Source organism: Lissotriton vulgaris, chromosome 1_1 (genome assembly GCF_964263255.1).
Source record: "Lissotriton vulgaris chromosome 1_1, aLisVul1.2, whole genome shotgun sequence".
In the NCBI taxonomy this organism is placed as follows: domain Eukaryota; kingdom Metazoa; phylum Chordata; class Amphibia; order Caudata; family Salamandridae; genus Lissotriton; species Lissotriton vulgaris.
The window spans coordinates 444,463,893-444,478,949 of NC_141685.1; the positions used below are offsets into that span (position 1 = coordinate 444,463,893).

The 15,057-nt window shown below is 42.8% G+C and overlaps 1 protein-coding gene across 6 annotated transcripts in view; it reads left to right on the plus strand.

The window, feature by feature from the left end:
• Positions 1-15,057, plus strand: part of PATJ (PATJ crumbs cell polarity complex component) — a 1,366,227-nt gene that overhangs the window by 474,764 nt on the left and 876,406 nt on the right. For all 6 annotated transcript variants that reach the window (XM_086953328.1, XM_086953320.1, XM_086953345.1 and 3 more), the window contains one exon: positions 8,234-8,354. In XM_086953328.1, the coding sequence (XP_086809454.1) occupies positions 8,234-8,354 (121 nt within the window). The remainder of the gene's footprint in view (positions 1-8,233; positions 8,355-15,057) is intronic.

The window sequence follows — 15,057 nt, forward strand, 5'->3', positions numbered from 1 at the left end:
CAGGAAACCCTCTGACCCTGCTGTGCACCGCAGTTAATGTGTCCCGGTTTCGTTGGAGGAAGTGAAACGGATATATATTATATATATATATATTATATATATATTATATATTTTATATATATATATTATATATATATATATATATATATATATATATCCGAGATGTGCTTTAATCATACTATATGTTACACGACCACCCAAAATGGTGGCATGTGAAATCAATAATTGATTTAAAACCATGTCCAATAACTTTCGATCACATGCCTGCTGCTATACTGAATATTGATATTATACCTAAAAATCATGCATATTTCTTCAATGATACATATATAGGTGTATATATATATGTATACATGTATATGTATATATGTAGGTGTGTGTATGTATGTATATATGTATGTATGTATATGTGTGTATGTATGTGTATATATATGTGTATATATATGCATGTACATATGTGTGTATATACATATATATGTATTTTATAAATATGTATGTGTGTGTATATATATATATATATATATATATTACCTACTGGCGATAGCCAGTAGGTATATATAGTTAGGATTAATTCCCTATGGGATTTCTGAAAATTCTATGTCTAATAACTTTGGCGTTTGAGGACGGAATCGGCTGAAATTTTCAGGAAAATGGCACATTTTGTTTCTGAGCAGCCCCTGAAAATTTGGTGGAGTTTCGTCAAGGGGGGGCTGAGAAAAAAGGGGGGTCCCAAAACGCGTTTTTTCCATTCATTTTTCCATAGGGCGGTTGGACTCACTTTTAGCTCGAACGGCTGAATGGATTTGCACAAAACTTGGCAAAATTGTAGGGACTGTTAGCCCGATGTGCCTTTGCTAGGTCTCAATATATGTGCTCCAGTAGTTTTTGAGAAATTAACGTTCAAACCAAGATATATATCTGTAACAGCGCTCTGGGCAGCGATCCGGTCCGCTTACTTTTCGCGAAACGGAACTTTGCGTGCAGAAAGCTGATTGGCTCTCCGGTGTCTGTCAACATTCTAAACAGTCCGGAGCGGCCGCCATCTTATCTCTCGGTAGGATCGAGAGAGAAGAGGTGAAAAACGAAGGGGGAATTTATTGAAAGGGTGCAAGGTATACCCCTCTTGACCCCCTAGGATTGTTGTTGGGGTTATTAAAGGGTCCCGTGGGGAAAATAAAAAAAAATGATTTTTCACGGTAGAAGCGTTTCCCGGGCCGCGAACTGGGCCGCAAACTGGTAGCGAAACGGGAATTCGCCATTTTGTGCTTCGTTTTAATTGTTTAGAGACAAAAATTATCGCCGCACATCGGCCACAATGCATGAATATCGTTGAAAAGTCAGCGATATTCATGCATTATCCAGCAAATGCTCTTAGCCATGTTATCCACCTTCCATTGGATAACAGAAAGCTGATTGGCTCTCCGGTGTCTGTCAACATTCTAAATAGTCCGGAGCGGCCGCCATCTTATCTCTCGGTAGGATCGAGAGAGAAGAAGAGGTGAAAAACGAAGGGGGAATTTATTGAAAGGGGGCAAGGTATACCCCTCTTGACCCCCTAGGAATGTTGTTGGGGTTATTAAAGGGTCCCGTGGGGAAAATAAAAAAAAAATTATTTTTCACGGTAGAAGCGCTTCACGGGCCGCGAACTGGGCCGCAAACTGGTAGCGAAACGGGAATTCGCCATTTTGTGCTTCGTTTTAATTGTTTAGAGACAAAAATTATCGCCGCACATCGGCCACAATGCATGAATATCGCTGAAAAGTCAGCGATATTCATGCATTATCCAGCAAATGCTCTTAGCCATGTTATCCACCTTCCATTGGATAACAGAAAGCTGATTGGCTCTCCGGTGTCTGTCAACATTCTAAATAGTCCGGAGCGGCCGCCATCTTATCTCTCGGTAGGATCGAGAGAGAAGAAGAGGTGAAAAACGAAGGGGGAATTTATTGAAAGGGGGCAAGGTATACCCCTCTTGACCCCCTAGGAATGTTGTTGGGGTTATTAAAGGGTCCCGTGGGGAAAATAAAAAAAAAATAATTTTTCACGGTAGAAGCGCTTCACGGGCCGCGAACTGGGCCGCAAACTGGTAGCGAAACGGGAATTCGCCATTTTGTGCTTCGTTTTAATTGTTTAGAGACAAAAATTATCGCCGCACATCGGCCACAATGCATGAATATCGCTGAAAAGTCAGCGATATTCATGCATTATCCAGCAAATGCTCTTAGCCATGTTATCCACCTTCCATTGGATAACATGGCTAAAAACCGCTCTGTGCGTGAGCTTTTTTTTTTTTTTTTTTTTTTTGCTGCGTGACGTTTGTTAACGTTCGATTCGATGGAAATCAGGAAGTGTTGAACACCATTTTGTCACTGCGAGTAAATATTTTGTTATAAATGAATCCTTATTGATAAACATTGTCTGCGCCATCTTGCGTTTTTGTCCAATGCCACAATTTTGTCGTGCACGGCAGCCATTTTAGATGCCTTGACCAGGGCCACTCTCTGCACGCCGTCGATTCTCAGCATGGCTCCCCACCCTCGCACGCATCTCCCCCACGCAATGGTCACCCCCGCTCTCTCTCTCATGCATGGGCCATATACTTCCCCCATCTGCGCTGCTCTTCTCTGAGAATCACACCCTGTGCCCGTTCGACACCTCCCTTTCACCCTATTCACTACCGCACCCTCTGACACTTCTCTTCCTCTGTGTCCGATTGTCCAGGCCGGACCTAGGCTATCACCTAGCCCTGCGGATGTAGTGTATGTCTCCAGCTGTAGAGTATCCAGACATGCCAACCCTCCCGTTTCAGGTGTGAGACTACTGATTTCAGTGCTAGTCTTTCGTTTCCCGATTCCTGCAAGGAAAAACCCGGGGGCATATTTCCAACAACTAGCGGTAATTTTTGTCTCTAACTTGTTTAGAGACAATAATTATCGCCGCACTTCGGCGAATTTTATCGCACATAAACCTTGCTATTAGCAAGGTTTATCGCAAATGCGATAAAAAACGGCCGCAATGCATGAATATCGCTGAAAAGTCAGCGATATTCATGCATTAGTCAGCAAATGCTCTTAGCCATGTTATCCACTTCCCATTGAACAAGCGCATGGTCTTTTAAAGATTTGTGAAGTACTCGGGGCGGGGGGGGGCACTGGCAGCAATTTGCAGGCCAGGCAGTGTTCAACACGTGCATCACCCTTTCTCTGCCTGCTATTGCGCTCCATGCTTCGGAAAGGTAAGAAAAAGAACGTGCATTTGAGTTTGAAATGTCCGATCTTGTAGCAGTACACTTGCAAAGCCCACACATGACAATAACCCGATTCAAGGCCCCATTCACCCGATTTTTTAAAAAAATATAGTACTCCAAGACAGTTACATTTTAAAACTTTATTAATATTTAAATATAACGAACGCAACAAAAACTGTAAATATATTTAACCATTTTTTGAAATTAACCAGAACTATAACGATAACAACAACAACAACAATAATATAACTTTTATGCCTAAATTACGCAAACATTTAGCTAATCTGCTAAAGGGGGGAGTCGCCATTTCTTTACAATAATCAATAATGAAAAATCCACATCAATAGGGTTGCCCGTTTTGTCGATGCAGCACTATAGTGCAATATACACAGCACCTGGGGTGTCAAGAGTGAACAGGTCTTTCTTTGTTCCTTAAGATGTTATCTCCGAGAATGCTGATGCATTGGTGTCTGTACACTTCTTTGTCAATTCTGTCAAGATGATAACTGCTTTATAAACAGACGATATCTTTGTTTCGTCATTAGTGTTAAGTGTGTCTGAAACTACAGTGCCCTTCTGTTTTTTTTTCTTCAGGCTTTACAGAGTTTTGTGTGTTGTTCTTTTGAGCGACAATTATTCCAGAGGTTTCAGGTTCACTTGTTTTGTTCTGCAGTGAGTTAACAGCTTTAGAGAGTTCATGTTTATTTGCTATGTCCTGCTGTTCGTGAACTGCTTCAGAGACGTCAGCCTCATTTTTTATGTTTCAGTAGATCCTGGACCTGCCCGGCCGCGCCCAAAATGGCGCCGGTGTAAATGGGACTCGTAACTGCTTGTTCTGTACTGGTTGCCCAACCTTGATATCACGAGATACATATGCAGTTTTGAAGCACATGGCGGAGGCTTGTCTGCTGTAGTGGGGCGCCCCTTTATCGTTTCAGTCGCCATTCCGCCCGCTTTTGCTACACTGTGCCTCATCCGCCATTCAGCTGTTTACCGCCCGCTCTTACGGCTACAGCGTCTCGCTCACCATGTAGTTGAGTTGCTCCCACTCTTGCGGTGCAGCGGTAGGCGGCTTCCACAGGACTCTTAAAATGGCGGCCGGCTCTTCGGATTTGGGCCTGGTCCAGTAAAATGGCCCTGGGACACCTTGGAACTCGGACGCTTGTCTGCCAGGGCTTGGGTTCCATTCTCGAAAGCGTCCCTTCAGCCTTGAAGATTGTACAAAAGCCTTGGGGGCCCTCGACTCCCGCAGGCTTCCGGTGGGGAGCGGCTGCCATGATTGCTTGCGGAATGGCCACGACGGAGCTACGAGATGGTGGTGCTCTCATGGTGACGCCAGCTTCAGTCTGAAACATCCAGAAACAAGGTGGGGCTTTCATCGTTTGGGGAAAAAAAATGTTTTAATCCAATGAAAAGTGTTATTTTTAGGTCACATGACCTAGTCTTACATAATTAGGAAAAGAAAAGTAAAATGAACCAATGAAAAGTTTTATTAACAAGTCACATGACCTGTTATGCTTACGTTACGCGCTGCGCGGCGCGCTCTGGATCGTTTCCGGGAAGCTGCGCCTTGCGCACCGGAGCACATCCGGGTGCGCTAACGCGTCGCGTCATATGACGCATTACGCGACAATGCAGGTGCAGAATATAGTCAAAATGTCTCCACCAACCAGCGGTCGGAATTCCACCGCTTTCAGCAGTCCAAAAAGTTCGGTCAAATCTTAAGAGCGGGAGCAACTCAACTACATGGTGAGCGAGACGTTGTAGTCGCAAGAGCGAGCGGTAAACAGCTGAATGGCGGAAGAGGCACAGAGTACCAAAAGCGGGCGGAATGGCAACTAAAACGGTAAAGGGGCACCCTACGACAGCGTGTCTTCAGGTGAAACGGATTGTGGGACAAGGTCCAGAATGAAAGATTCTTCAAAAGGGAAAAAATTCCGCCGGACCCCGGGAGCCGGCCACCTATGCCGGGGGCGATCTCAGGCCTCACCAGGGCAACACGACTTGGGGAGGGGGCAGGAGCCAAGCGCCCCCTCTCAGTCCGCTCCATCTCACCGCCCCTCGGGAGCCTCCGTCAAGCGGTTTAGGGAGGCACCGTATCACATTGTTTTCCAATGCAGTCAGGTCCAAAAATGGACCCCACTACTTTGAATAGTGAAGCTGCAGCAGGTGCAAATAAGGTTTAAACAGTGTTACAAGAACTGCTTAGAACTCTGAAGTATGGCACTCAATAACCAGGACTTATGCCATTTATGTAAGGCAGTGACATGGAAGCAACTCAGGGACAAAAAGCATGAACGAACATTCACGTATGAAAATCTTATTTGGAGAAGGGGTAGAATCCAAACGCCCCCTGCCAGTTCGCGCCACTACACTGTATGTGGAAAATCTGAAGCCATCATTCTACAAACTCTCAACGCTTGTTATCAGTGCATGACTTTCATGCTCGATCGATTGAGCTAGCCGGATCGGGCAATAAAAAGTATAAAATAGTTATGTAAATAGTTATTTAATAAAATGTTTTATTCTGTTTCTTTGGTGGTGTGTTGTGTATATTTATAATATTTGCATAGGGTTTGCCGTTATTTTGGGCGGTGTGGGTGGCGGAGTCGAGCTGTTTTGCAGCCCTCATGGTGTGGAGCTCAATTCATTTCACTATTTTCGTATTTCTCATGAAGGGTTATTCCTAATGTTTGTATTTTACCGAGGTTAAAAAGAGATCGAATTAGTGGTCTACTGATTTTGCTCGATTACTTTTATTTTTTTACACGATTTTTCACTATCTGCAAAGACTAAACAGAGTATTGCGACTTTGTGCTTGTTTGTAAATAGAGAATGATCCAAAGAGAACCAATTGTAAAACAGTAAATGCTTGGATAATAATCAATCAAATGGAGAGACAAGCAGGTACGACGGATTACAACAGGGGTAAAGGTCTGCGTTAACTACCGTTCACTATCTGCAAAGAGAGAGTACTACTAAGAGAAAAGAGGGGAGTGGGGGGGGGGGCAGCGTTCAAAGCACATCAGCGTGCATAAACACGAAAACGTTTTTACCTATCACGTACTTGACATTTGACAGCTTTTGATGTTTGCTATTAAAAAACCATTGAAATTCACAGAAAAAACCATAGGTTATACTCCATATATAGTTAGGAATTTGCATTTACAAAACCTTGAAAATTCAATGAAAAAACCATTGGTTTTAGGCCATATATAGTTAGGGATTTGCATTTAGAAAACCTTATTTTACTCGCATAAAGCCATTGAAATTCCATATATAGTTATAAGCGCTAACTATATATCGCGCACCCGCAATCCACTGCTGATGATGTCACATATTACATCATTCATGACATGGTTAGTGACATCACTGATGACATCACTGATGACATCTCAAATGACATCACTGATGACATCACTGATTACAACATCCAGTGACTGTATGTTTCTGTAAAGTTAAAATATGTTTTACATATTGATGAATGTGTGGATATATAAGTGTCTGGATGAAGGATTTACTAGGTGCATGACTGACTGATTGAGTGAGTGATTAAATGTGTCTCACTGAGTGCATGGGTTAGTGACTAAACTGTTTTAATTTGTGCATCATTATATCTGTTGTTCTACAAACTGCTGCATATGTTGATCAGTAGCTATATGAGTAACTGTATGGGTTGATTGGTTGTCCAAGTATTTGTATGGGAAACTGAGTGTGTGTGTATGGGTGGCTGGAAGGTGTGTGACTCTGTACATAGATGTGTGAGTAGTTGATTCACTATATGTATAGATTCAAAACTGCATGTGGAAACAGCTGTATGGGCGGTTGACTGTGCATGAGTGTATTAGTGAGTGAATGGATATCTCAGTGCTACATGTCAAATTAAGTACATATGTAAAACACAGTACATGTGAGAGTTGACATCTATAAATAACTGTGCATAAGAGCTAGTGAATGTGTGAGTGGCTGTATGGATCATTGTGAACATGTATCAGAGATTGTATAAGAGAGTAAAGTAAATATGTGTTAGTATATGTTTGAATAAGTAAGGTGTGTATAACTGTATAGTTGAGAAAATGGAGGTGTGATTGATTTTTGGCATAACTGACTAGGTGTGTGAGTAACTCCATGGATGAGTGACTGTCTGTTTACACTGATTGTATCTAAGGTTATAGTAGAGTCTGAAGAGGTTCATGGTATTATCACATGAATGATATCATCAGTGATGTGATCAGTCATGTCAAATGAGATGTTATCAGTGATGTCATCAGTGATGTCATTTGAGATGTCATCAGTGATGTCATCAGTGATGTCACTAACCATGTCATGAATGATGTAATATGTGACATCATCAGCAGTGGATTGCGGGTGCGCGATATATAGTTAGCGCTTATAACTATATATGGAATTTCAATGGTTTTATGCGAGTAAAATAAGGTTTTCTAAATGCAAATCCCTAACTATATATGGCCTAAAACCAATTGTTTTTTCATTGAATTTTCAAGGTTTTGTAAATGCAAATTCCTAACTATATATGGAGTATAACCTATGGTTTTTTCTGTGAATATATATATATATATATATATATATATATATATACATACATATATATACATATCCAAGAGATCTTACTGTTTTAATCAGTGCAGTATTACTGAATTGTTTGTAGGTTGTAGGACTGTTCCATTACTGGTAGTTCAATGACACAAAGTTAAAACATCTCCAATGGTCTCATCTACTGCGATTCTGTGAAATAACCACGATTTATTTTAGCCAGCTGCAAGTAGTTCTTATGAACTGAATTATAGTTTTATAATTGTACTCGTAACTGTTTGCTTTTCTCCTAAACTATAATGTATGACACCCTAGCTTATCTTCTTGCATTAGTTCTCATTTTCAGTGGTTTTACTGGGCAGCGATATTTGTCCATTGTATAACTGGTTAATTTAATCATGACTGTTTTCTGTCTGCTCTGCTTGTTTGAAGGTCCGGGAGCCGCCTGAAACATTCCTGTTCTCTGTAACCCCTCCTCAAGCAGATGATCAAAAAACAAAACCCAGCAATCTGGAAGAACCCCTCCCCACTGCAGACAATACACTGAATGCAGGTTAGCATACAGCTTTTTCCTTCGAGATGATCTTAATTTCATTTTATATACATTAAATGTTTAACTGTTGTTTTTTTTCCATAGTGTACAAATGTTTCAAAACCCATATTTCCCAGGGAAGGTGAATAACCTGTGATTCTTTTTCTAAAGTTCATAGGTATAACATAATCCCATGCGGCGCGCTTCTTGGTCTCGTTCCTTCCTTCCTGCTAATTACTCTTTGTACTTAACAATGTTTTTATGTAATGTCAGATCCAAAACCGCACTGATGAGTCTGCCATTGCCCTTGTTTGATTCGGCACCCTCTTCATGAGAGTAAACACAACCTGAACCTCCTCAGGATCCATTGGTGGCTGTATCTTGTAGATTTATGAAGGCATCAAAAGCTTCACACTCGTGCAGAGAGAATGTGCTTCTCAGCACAGCAAAGCTTGTCTTCACTAAAACGGCATATTTTTTAACTAAATAATTCTTTCTTATTTTTTTTTAATAGTCAGACAGTATAGTCTATATTTAAAGTAATTTTTTTTCAAAAAAATCTTCGTTTTTTAGAAAAAGTTTTGTCAAATTGAATCAAATTGAACACAGTAATATAACAAGCATATTGGAAATGCAATCGGTCTCGCTTGAGTTAGAGCTATTGGCATTGTATATGGCAATGTCCTTTACTTATGTGTTATGAAGTGTATGTGTGCAGTGTGTAGTCGAATTATGTGGGATGGGTTTGAATTGTGTGGCGTGGAATTGTGTGTTATGGAGTGGATTTGTGTAGTGGAATTATGTGGCATGGAATGCAGTGGAATTATGTGGACTGGTATTGCGTACTATGGAGTTTAATTATATGGATTGGGTTGAGTGGTCTGGATTGGAGTGGGGTGGATTGTATTGTTCTGGGGTGGACTGGGCAGATTGGTGTTGGGTGAGGTGAAGTGGATGGATTTGGATTAGAGTGCTTCAGAAGGACACCTACGGAACCATACAGGAAAGGAATACTATTATTAATATAGTTATAGGTTAAAGTAAGAGGTGGAGAAATATGATAGAAAATATAATTTGTGCGCAGGCACATTTACATGTTGTTGTTCTCTGTAAAGCGCCTTCATGCTAATCTGATGGAGATATATATAAAACTGTTAAATAAATAAATTGCATTTTTAGGAAACAAAAGACATTTTAGAGCGGCCAGAAAAAAGAAATGATGTATCAGTTACTGAGAAATATATATCACAAATCCCACTTCTGTTAAAAAAAGGTCTGACACATGCATGGTTTGCTCTGCAACAATCTTTATTCACACCATATGGCACAGCATAATAACGCATTGTACTCAACTATAGCACCTGGCAGCACACGTTTCGGCAGTTGCCTTCTTCAATGCCAGTATTGCGCTGGATCGTTCAAATATTAAACTTTCGCCGGGTGTTATTTAAATACCAAAGAAGGGGAATCCCATTGGATAATATATGTGTCCATAGAGAGAGGACAGGGAAAGTTCCAAGAAGTAAGTAGTTCCCTCTATCTATTTTCCTCAATGCTCACTTCTTTCATTCCCATGCATTGATCCACGCCAAGGCCACAGGACAGTCCAAAATCGCAAGCTGAGTCCAATGACTCGCCCGTGCAGCCCATAAAACAGCCTTTCGTGCTGCTTGCTCCTTTCTCCTGTGGGATATCTTGCGGATTCGCTCACTGCAGAGCAACTCATCCAGCAGACAGTCTGCTGCTCTCTCCTCTTTGCCTTCACAGTCCCGGCTGGGGGGAAGGCGCTGCGTTGTGCACCTCATGCACGTATACCACCTCTTGTCGGCAATATGCGGAGCACCAGATCGAGAGGTGTGCCAGAATGCAGAGCCGACCTCCGTCACATATAGAACACCAATCCTGCTTCTGTTAAAACTGGTCTGACACAAGCATGAGCTGCTCAGCACCAAACTTGTTTCACACCATATGGCAACGCAATATATAATGGGAAAGTAACATCAGGCCATATGTCACTAATGCTGTGGGGAATTCAAAGCATTGCGCTAAACGTTTCTCTCCTTAATCTGTTGCAGAATTTGAGGGCGGCATGATGACATCAAAACAGCATCTATATAAGTAGTTCAGGACAGCAGCTTCAGCGAATCTCTTTACCTCATTTTTAGGTTTGGCCTCTGTCACATCTTAAGTTTTCTCGCCAGACTAGTTTTTAAAAAAATTAAAAAAAATGATACATACTATACATACTTATATATAGTGGCCTTTGGACAGAAGACTTCAGCCATTAGACTGTTAAATTGTCTTAAATAGTTTTCCTCCCACTTTAGTGGAACATTGAACAATGAGTCACCTCCCTTTGCCCACTGGCTCACCTTACTTCAAGTGATAGCGTGGCCATAGAGCTAAAACATGTAACCGGCATTAGAATTAAAGAACGTTCCTGTAGTCCCGTGTCTTGCACCTTTCAAGGGCAAGCAGGGTGGGCCCATCTAGGAATACAGCGACTGCTGGCGTGGAGAATCGTTCAGGCGGTTACAGTGTCGCACTCTGGTCACGTGATAGTAACATCCGACCCACAGTATGTTTTTTTTCCAAGGACAACAACTGTTCCTGTGTTGCACTTAAAAGCAGGTTTCTTGGAAGCGAAAGCAGTGCTGCTAAAATGGCCGAACAGCCCTGCTCCCCTCGCTGTTTCATCGATTCTCTCTCTTTCTCTTCTTACATCGATTCTCTCTCTTTCTCTTCTTACACTGAGCCAGTTGTTGAACACCGGGGAGAAGGAGAGAATGGGTCAGACGGGGGCAGCCACGAACTTCGGAAACCGGCCTCCCAGGTATCCAGAGAACCCCCACTCGACCCCTTCGCTGAGCGAACTAGCGAATTTACTAGGAATGTGACTCCTATTTGTGTAAATGTTGCCTCTGAAATTATCCTCAATCGGGACAGCTGGCAGGTGTGTGACAGCGTCCTGAAATGTTGCTAAGTAAGGCACAGCAAGTGAGACAAGTAAAGCGACATGGGCTGCAGTGAAACTTACCTTGCACGCACCGTGACACTACTCGAAGCTTTCAGTTGAACAGGATATTTTAAATATTGTCTCAGCATAAAAGACGGGTTGTGCAGTACTCGTACAGTAAAATATGTTCCCCAGTACTTGAGGAATGTGGGTAGATTGCTGTAAGAAAAAAAGTGAAACTGTAAGCAATGTGCAAACTAGTGTACACATACACACTGCCTCCTGTCTGCAGCTGCGGAATGGAATGGAATAAAAAAAGTGCTTACCCACTACTTAAAAGACACTGTCCACCGCCGCAAGAAAAATATCCAGTCCAGGTGGGCAGGGCCAAAATTGGACAGGGCGGTAACAAGGAGGAACTAAGAAGCCTCCTTTTCAATCAGAAGTCAGCTTTTAGCATGGAGGATGACACTACTCAATCAAAAAGATGGGCGGGGATTCAAGTCCCCTTCGGAAAGCGTATTGATGACAAAAAGCCCTCGCAGAGCGAGGAACGGATGCGCGCTCCAGCGCTGGGTCTGCGAGACCTAAAAACATGAGCAAGTTGTACAACAATTTATTAAAGCCAACTTGCAGTTCTGGGGACATTGGCCTTGTAGATTAGTTTTGTTAGCAGAAATCTTTGTTAAAATTACTGGGCCATAATGCACAGTAAACAATTATTGTCCTATACGTAATGCACATTTGAGAATAGGCTAATGGTGCTGCATACAAGTGTTTTACAACAAAAGCAGTATCAGATGTAATTACCCAGAAAGCACTGACAAATTGGGGCTTTACAAGAGGCTAGACATATAATTTCAATAAATGGTACTTTAATAAAAGCTTCTGTGATGCGTGCTACATAGCAGAAGTAAGGGTAGTTATTTAATCTCACAGCACTTATGGGAGTGGAGAAACCCGTTTTTGTAACTGGTCATTGAGGTATGTGAAGGATATCTGCTTATAATGCATGGAATTTTGCAATCCCTGCATAAATGCACATCTCGAATTTCTTGATAATCGGCACCTAGTGATGCCCTTAGTCATCGACTGTGACAACTTATTGCAGTCGAGTTCTGACATCCCCGTGCCTGCTGCCAGAGCGAGCAGCTGAGGTGAAAGGCGAGTCAGGATTTAGACCAGCTGTATAAAGCAACGGAAATGAATTGTTGCTTTTCTTTCTTCTGCTCTGTTTTTCTAGCTTAGAGTGACTAGCAGAAAAAACATTATTCTTTTTTTTTTATTCCTTTTTTTTATTCCTTAGATAATTATAGAAATGTTAGAATAATTTTTGCATGTTTCTGGGTCAATCCGGGGTTTCATGAGTTACTGCAGCTTTAAAAACTACTAATTTGTATTCAATTGTTTTTAATATCTTTTTGCAACAAATATCTAACATTTTTTGGATGTGTTTAATTTTGTACAAGAGATTCTATTTTTATTCTTTATGTTTGCAAATATGCTCTCTCTTTCTGAAAGAGCTACACACCAAGGTTTTAAGTGGTTTATAGGAAAGGTGATAATGTGACCATGTATTAGTTCCATAGCCTTATGGAACCTTCTGCCTTGTTCTTCTATATAGTTATGGAACTCCTCAGTGATTTCAATATCCTTCTAATGTAGGGCAGGGGTACTTCATCCCTTTTTTATTACCAGCGATCTTCTGTGAAAAAGACTCAGCCTACATATTTACTGTCTTTTTCTGCGTGCAAGTAGCATTCTTGTTGAGAATTAACAACCCCATCTGTTTGGTTGATGCAAAAATAGTTTGTCCTGCTGGTAGAAGAGAGACCCCTCAACACCCCTAATTTGTAAATCAGTCTGTCTTAATGCGGAGCCAATCCAGATCGGTACGTTTGATGTCTAACTTTAACAAACCAAGTCCCATTGTATTCAGTGACTGGCAGCTGCCTGATGAGTTCACTAGGAAGACCCTTATAATATGCCTTGCTATAAACCTGCCTGTTAGAACTGGGGGTCTCTAGTTGGCAGAGGTAGGTACCACTGTCCAAATAGGGACCCTTGCTTCTAGTCAGGGCAAGGAGATAACCCTCTGAGATACCCCCTGCTCACCCTCTAGGTAGCTTGGCACGAGCAGTCTAGGCTAACCAGAGGCAATGCGTAAAGTATTTGTACCAACACTCACAGTAACACAGTGAAAACACCACAAACTGATTCCACAACAGTTTAGGAAAATAAAGATATTTATTCTAAACTACACAAGACCAAAATGGCAAAAATCCAACATACACAGTTCAAGAATATGGTTTCAAAAGAGTTCTTAAGGTTATAATCAAAGTTCTTTAAGTTGCGATAAAATAATCCACAGATGCGTGAAAAGTTCACAGTTGCGTCACGTTTACTAACAGTACCTTTTAGTTGAGACAAAGTTCCAAAAGCAGAAGCTGGTGCGGTGGAATACAAGCGATGCGTTGCTCCTGATCGCCTGGGGAGGCGATGCGACAGCCCCGCTGCAGCAGCGGGCGTGTTGCGACAAATCCGGTCTGTATGGGGAGGAAGGCCACTTGTTTGGATTCCGGTGCGTAGGTTCTGTAGGAAGTTTGTTCTCGCAAAGGCACGATGCGACGATCTCGTAGGGGCTGCGACGATCTCCGGGGCGACGATGCGCGGTCTAGCGGGGATCCTCTCTCTCGCAGCTCCTCGATGCGATGGTTCTGCGACGATGCTCGCAGCGACGTGATGCGGTCCGCAAGCAAGCCGTGCGGCGATCTCACCCAGTGACGACAGGCTCTGCGACGACACTCGCAGCGATGTTCGGCTTCCCGCACCGATCGGGTGCGTCCGGCAAACGAAGGATGCGACGGCTCTGGCAGCGGCGTCAGGCGCTGCGACGATCTCGACCTTCGTAGCGGCGGGAAACTTCTCGCACTGTCGGGGATGCGCTCCGCAAGCGAGCGATGCAACACTTTTCAATTGCAAAAGTATCTCAAGCTTAGTTTCAAGCTTCCCAGCACAGGTACAACTTCCAGAGGCCCCACAACTGGATCAAGCACTCTAGGAAGGACAGAACTCTCTCAGCAGAGTTTCGGGAAGTTGGGGGTGAAGTCCTTTTGTTCCTGGGACTTCAGAACAGGGAGCCAGCTCTTCTCAGGCCCTTGGAGATTTGGAGATTCCTTCAAGACAGGGGACACCGCACAAAGCAAAGTCCTTCCCCTCTCCTTGGCAGCAAAGCAACAGGCCAGTCCAGCAGAGCAACAGCAGGACAGTCTTCCTTCTTCAGATTCAGCTTTCTCCTTGGCAGAGGTTCCTTCTTGATTCCAGGATGATCTAATTTTCTGTTGTCAGGGGTCCTGTGCTTATACCCCTAACGTCTTTGTTCTCTCTGTGCATGTGGACCCTGAGCCCGGTCTGAACCAGTTCTGGGTGTTTCCTGAGTACTTTGTTTTGCTGGCTTCTTCTTTCCTTTCAGAGTGAGGGGCAGGGTCGTCAGCCGCCCAGCAGGAGGTGGAGCCAGCATTGTGGCAGGCAGGCACAGCCCTATTCAGGCCCAGGTGCTAACTCCTCCCACGACTCGGGTTGCAAATGCTGTCATTCAGCCTAGGGCTGACTCAGCCAGCCTCCTGGGGAATCCCCAGCCCCTGTCACTCTCAAACCAGACAGTCAATACACAAACAGGCCAAGGCACACAGAAGGGTCAGACAAGAGAACAGCAACTTTCTAAACGTGCTGTTCTCAAACACTGGATTTAAAAACAACCTTTCCTAA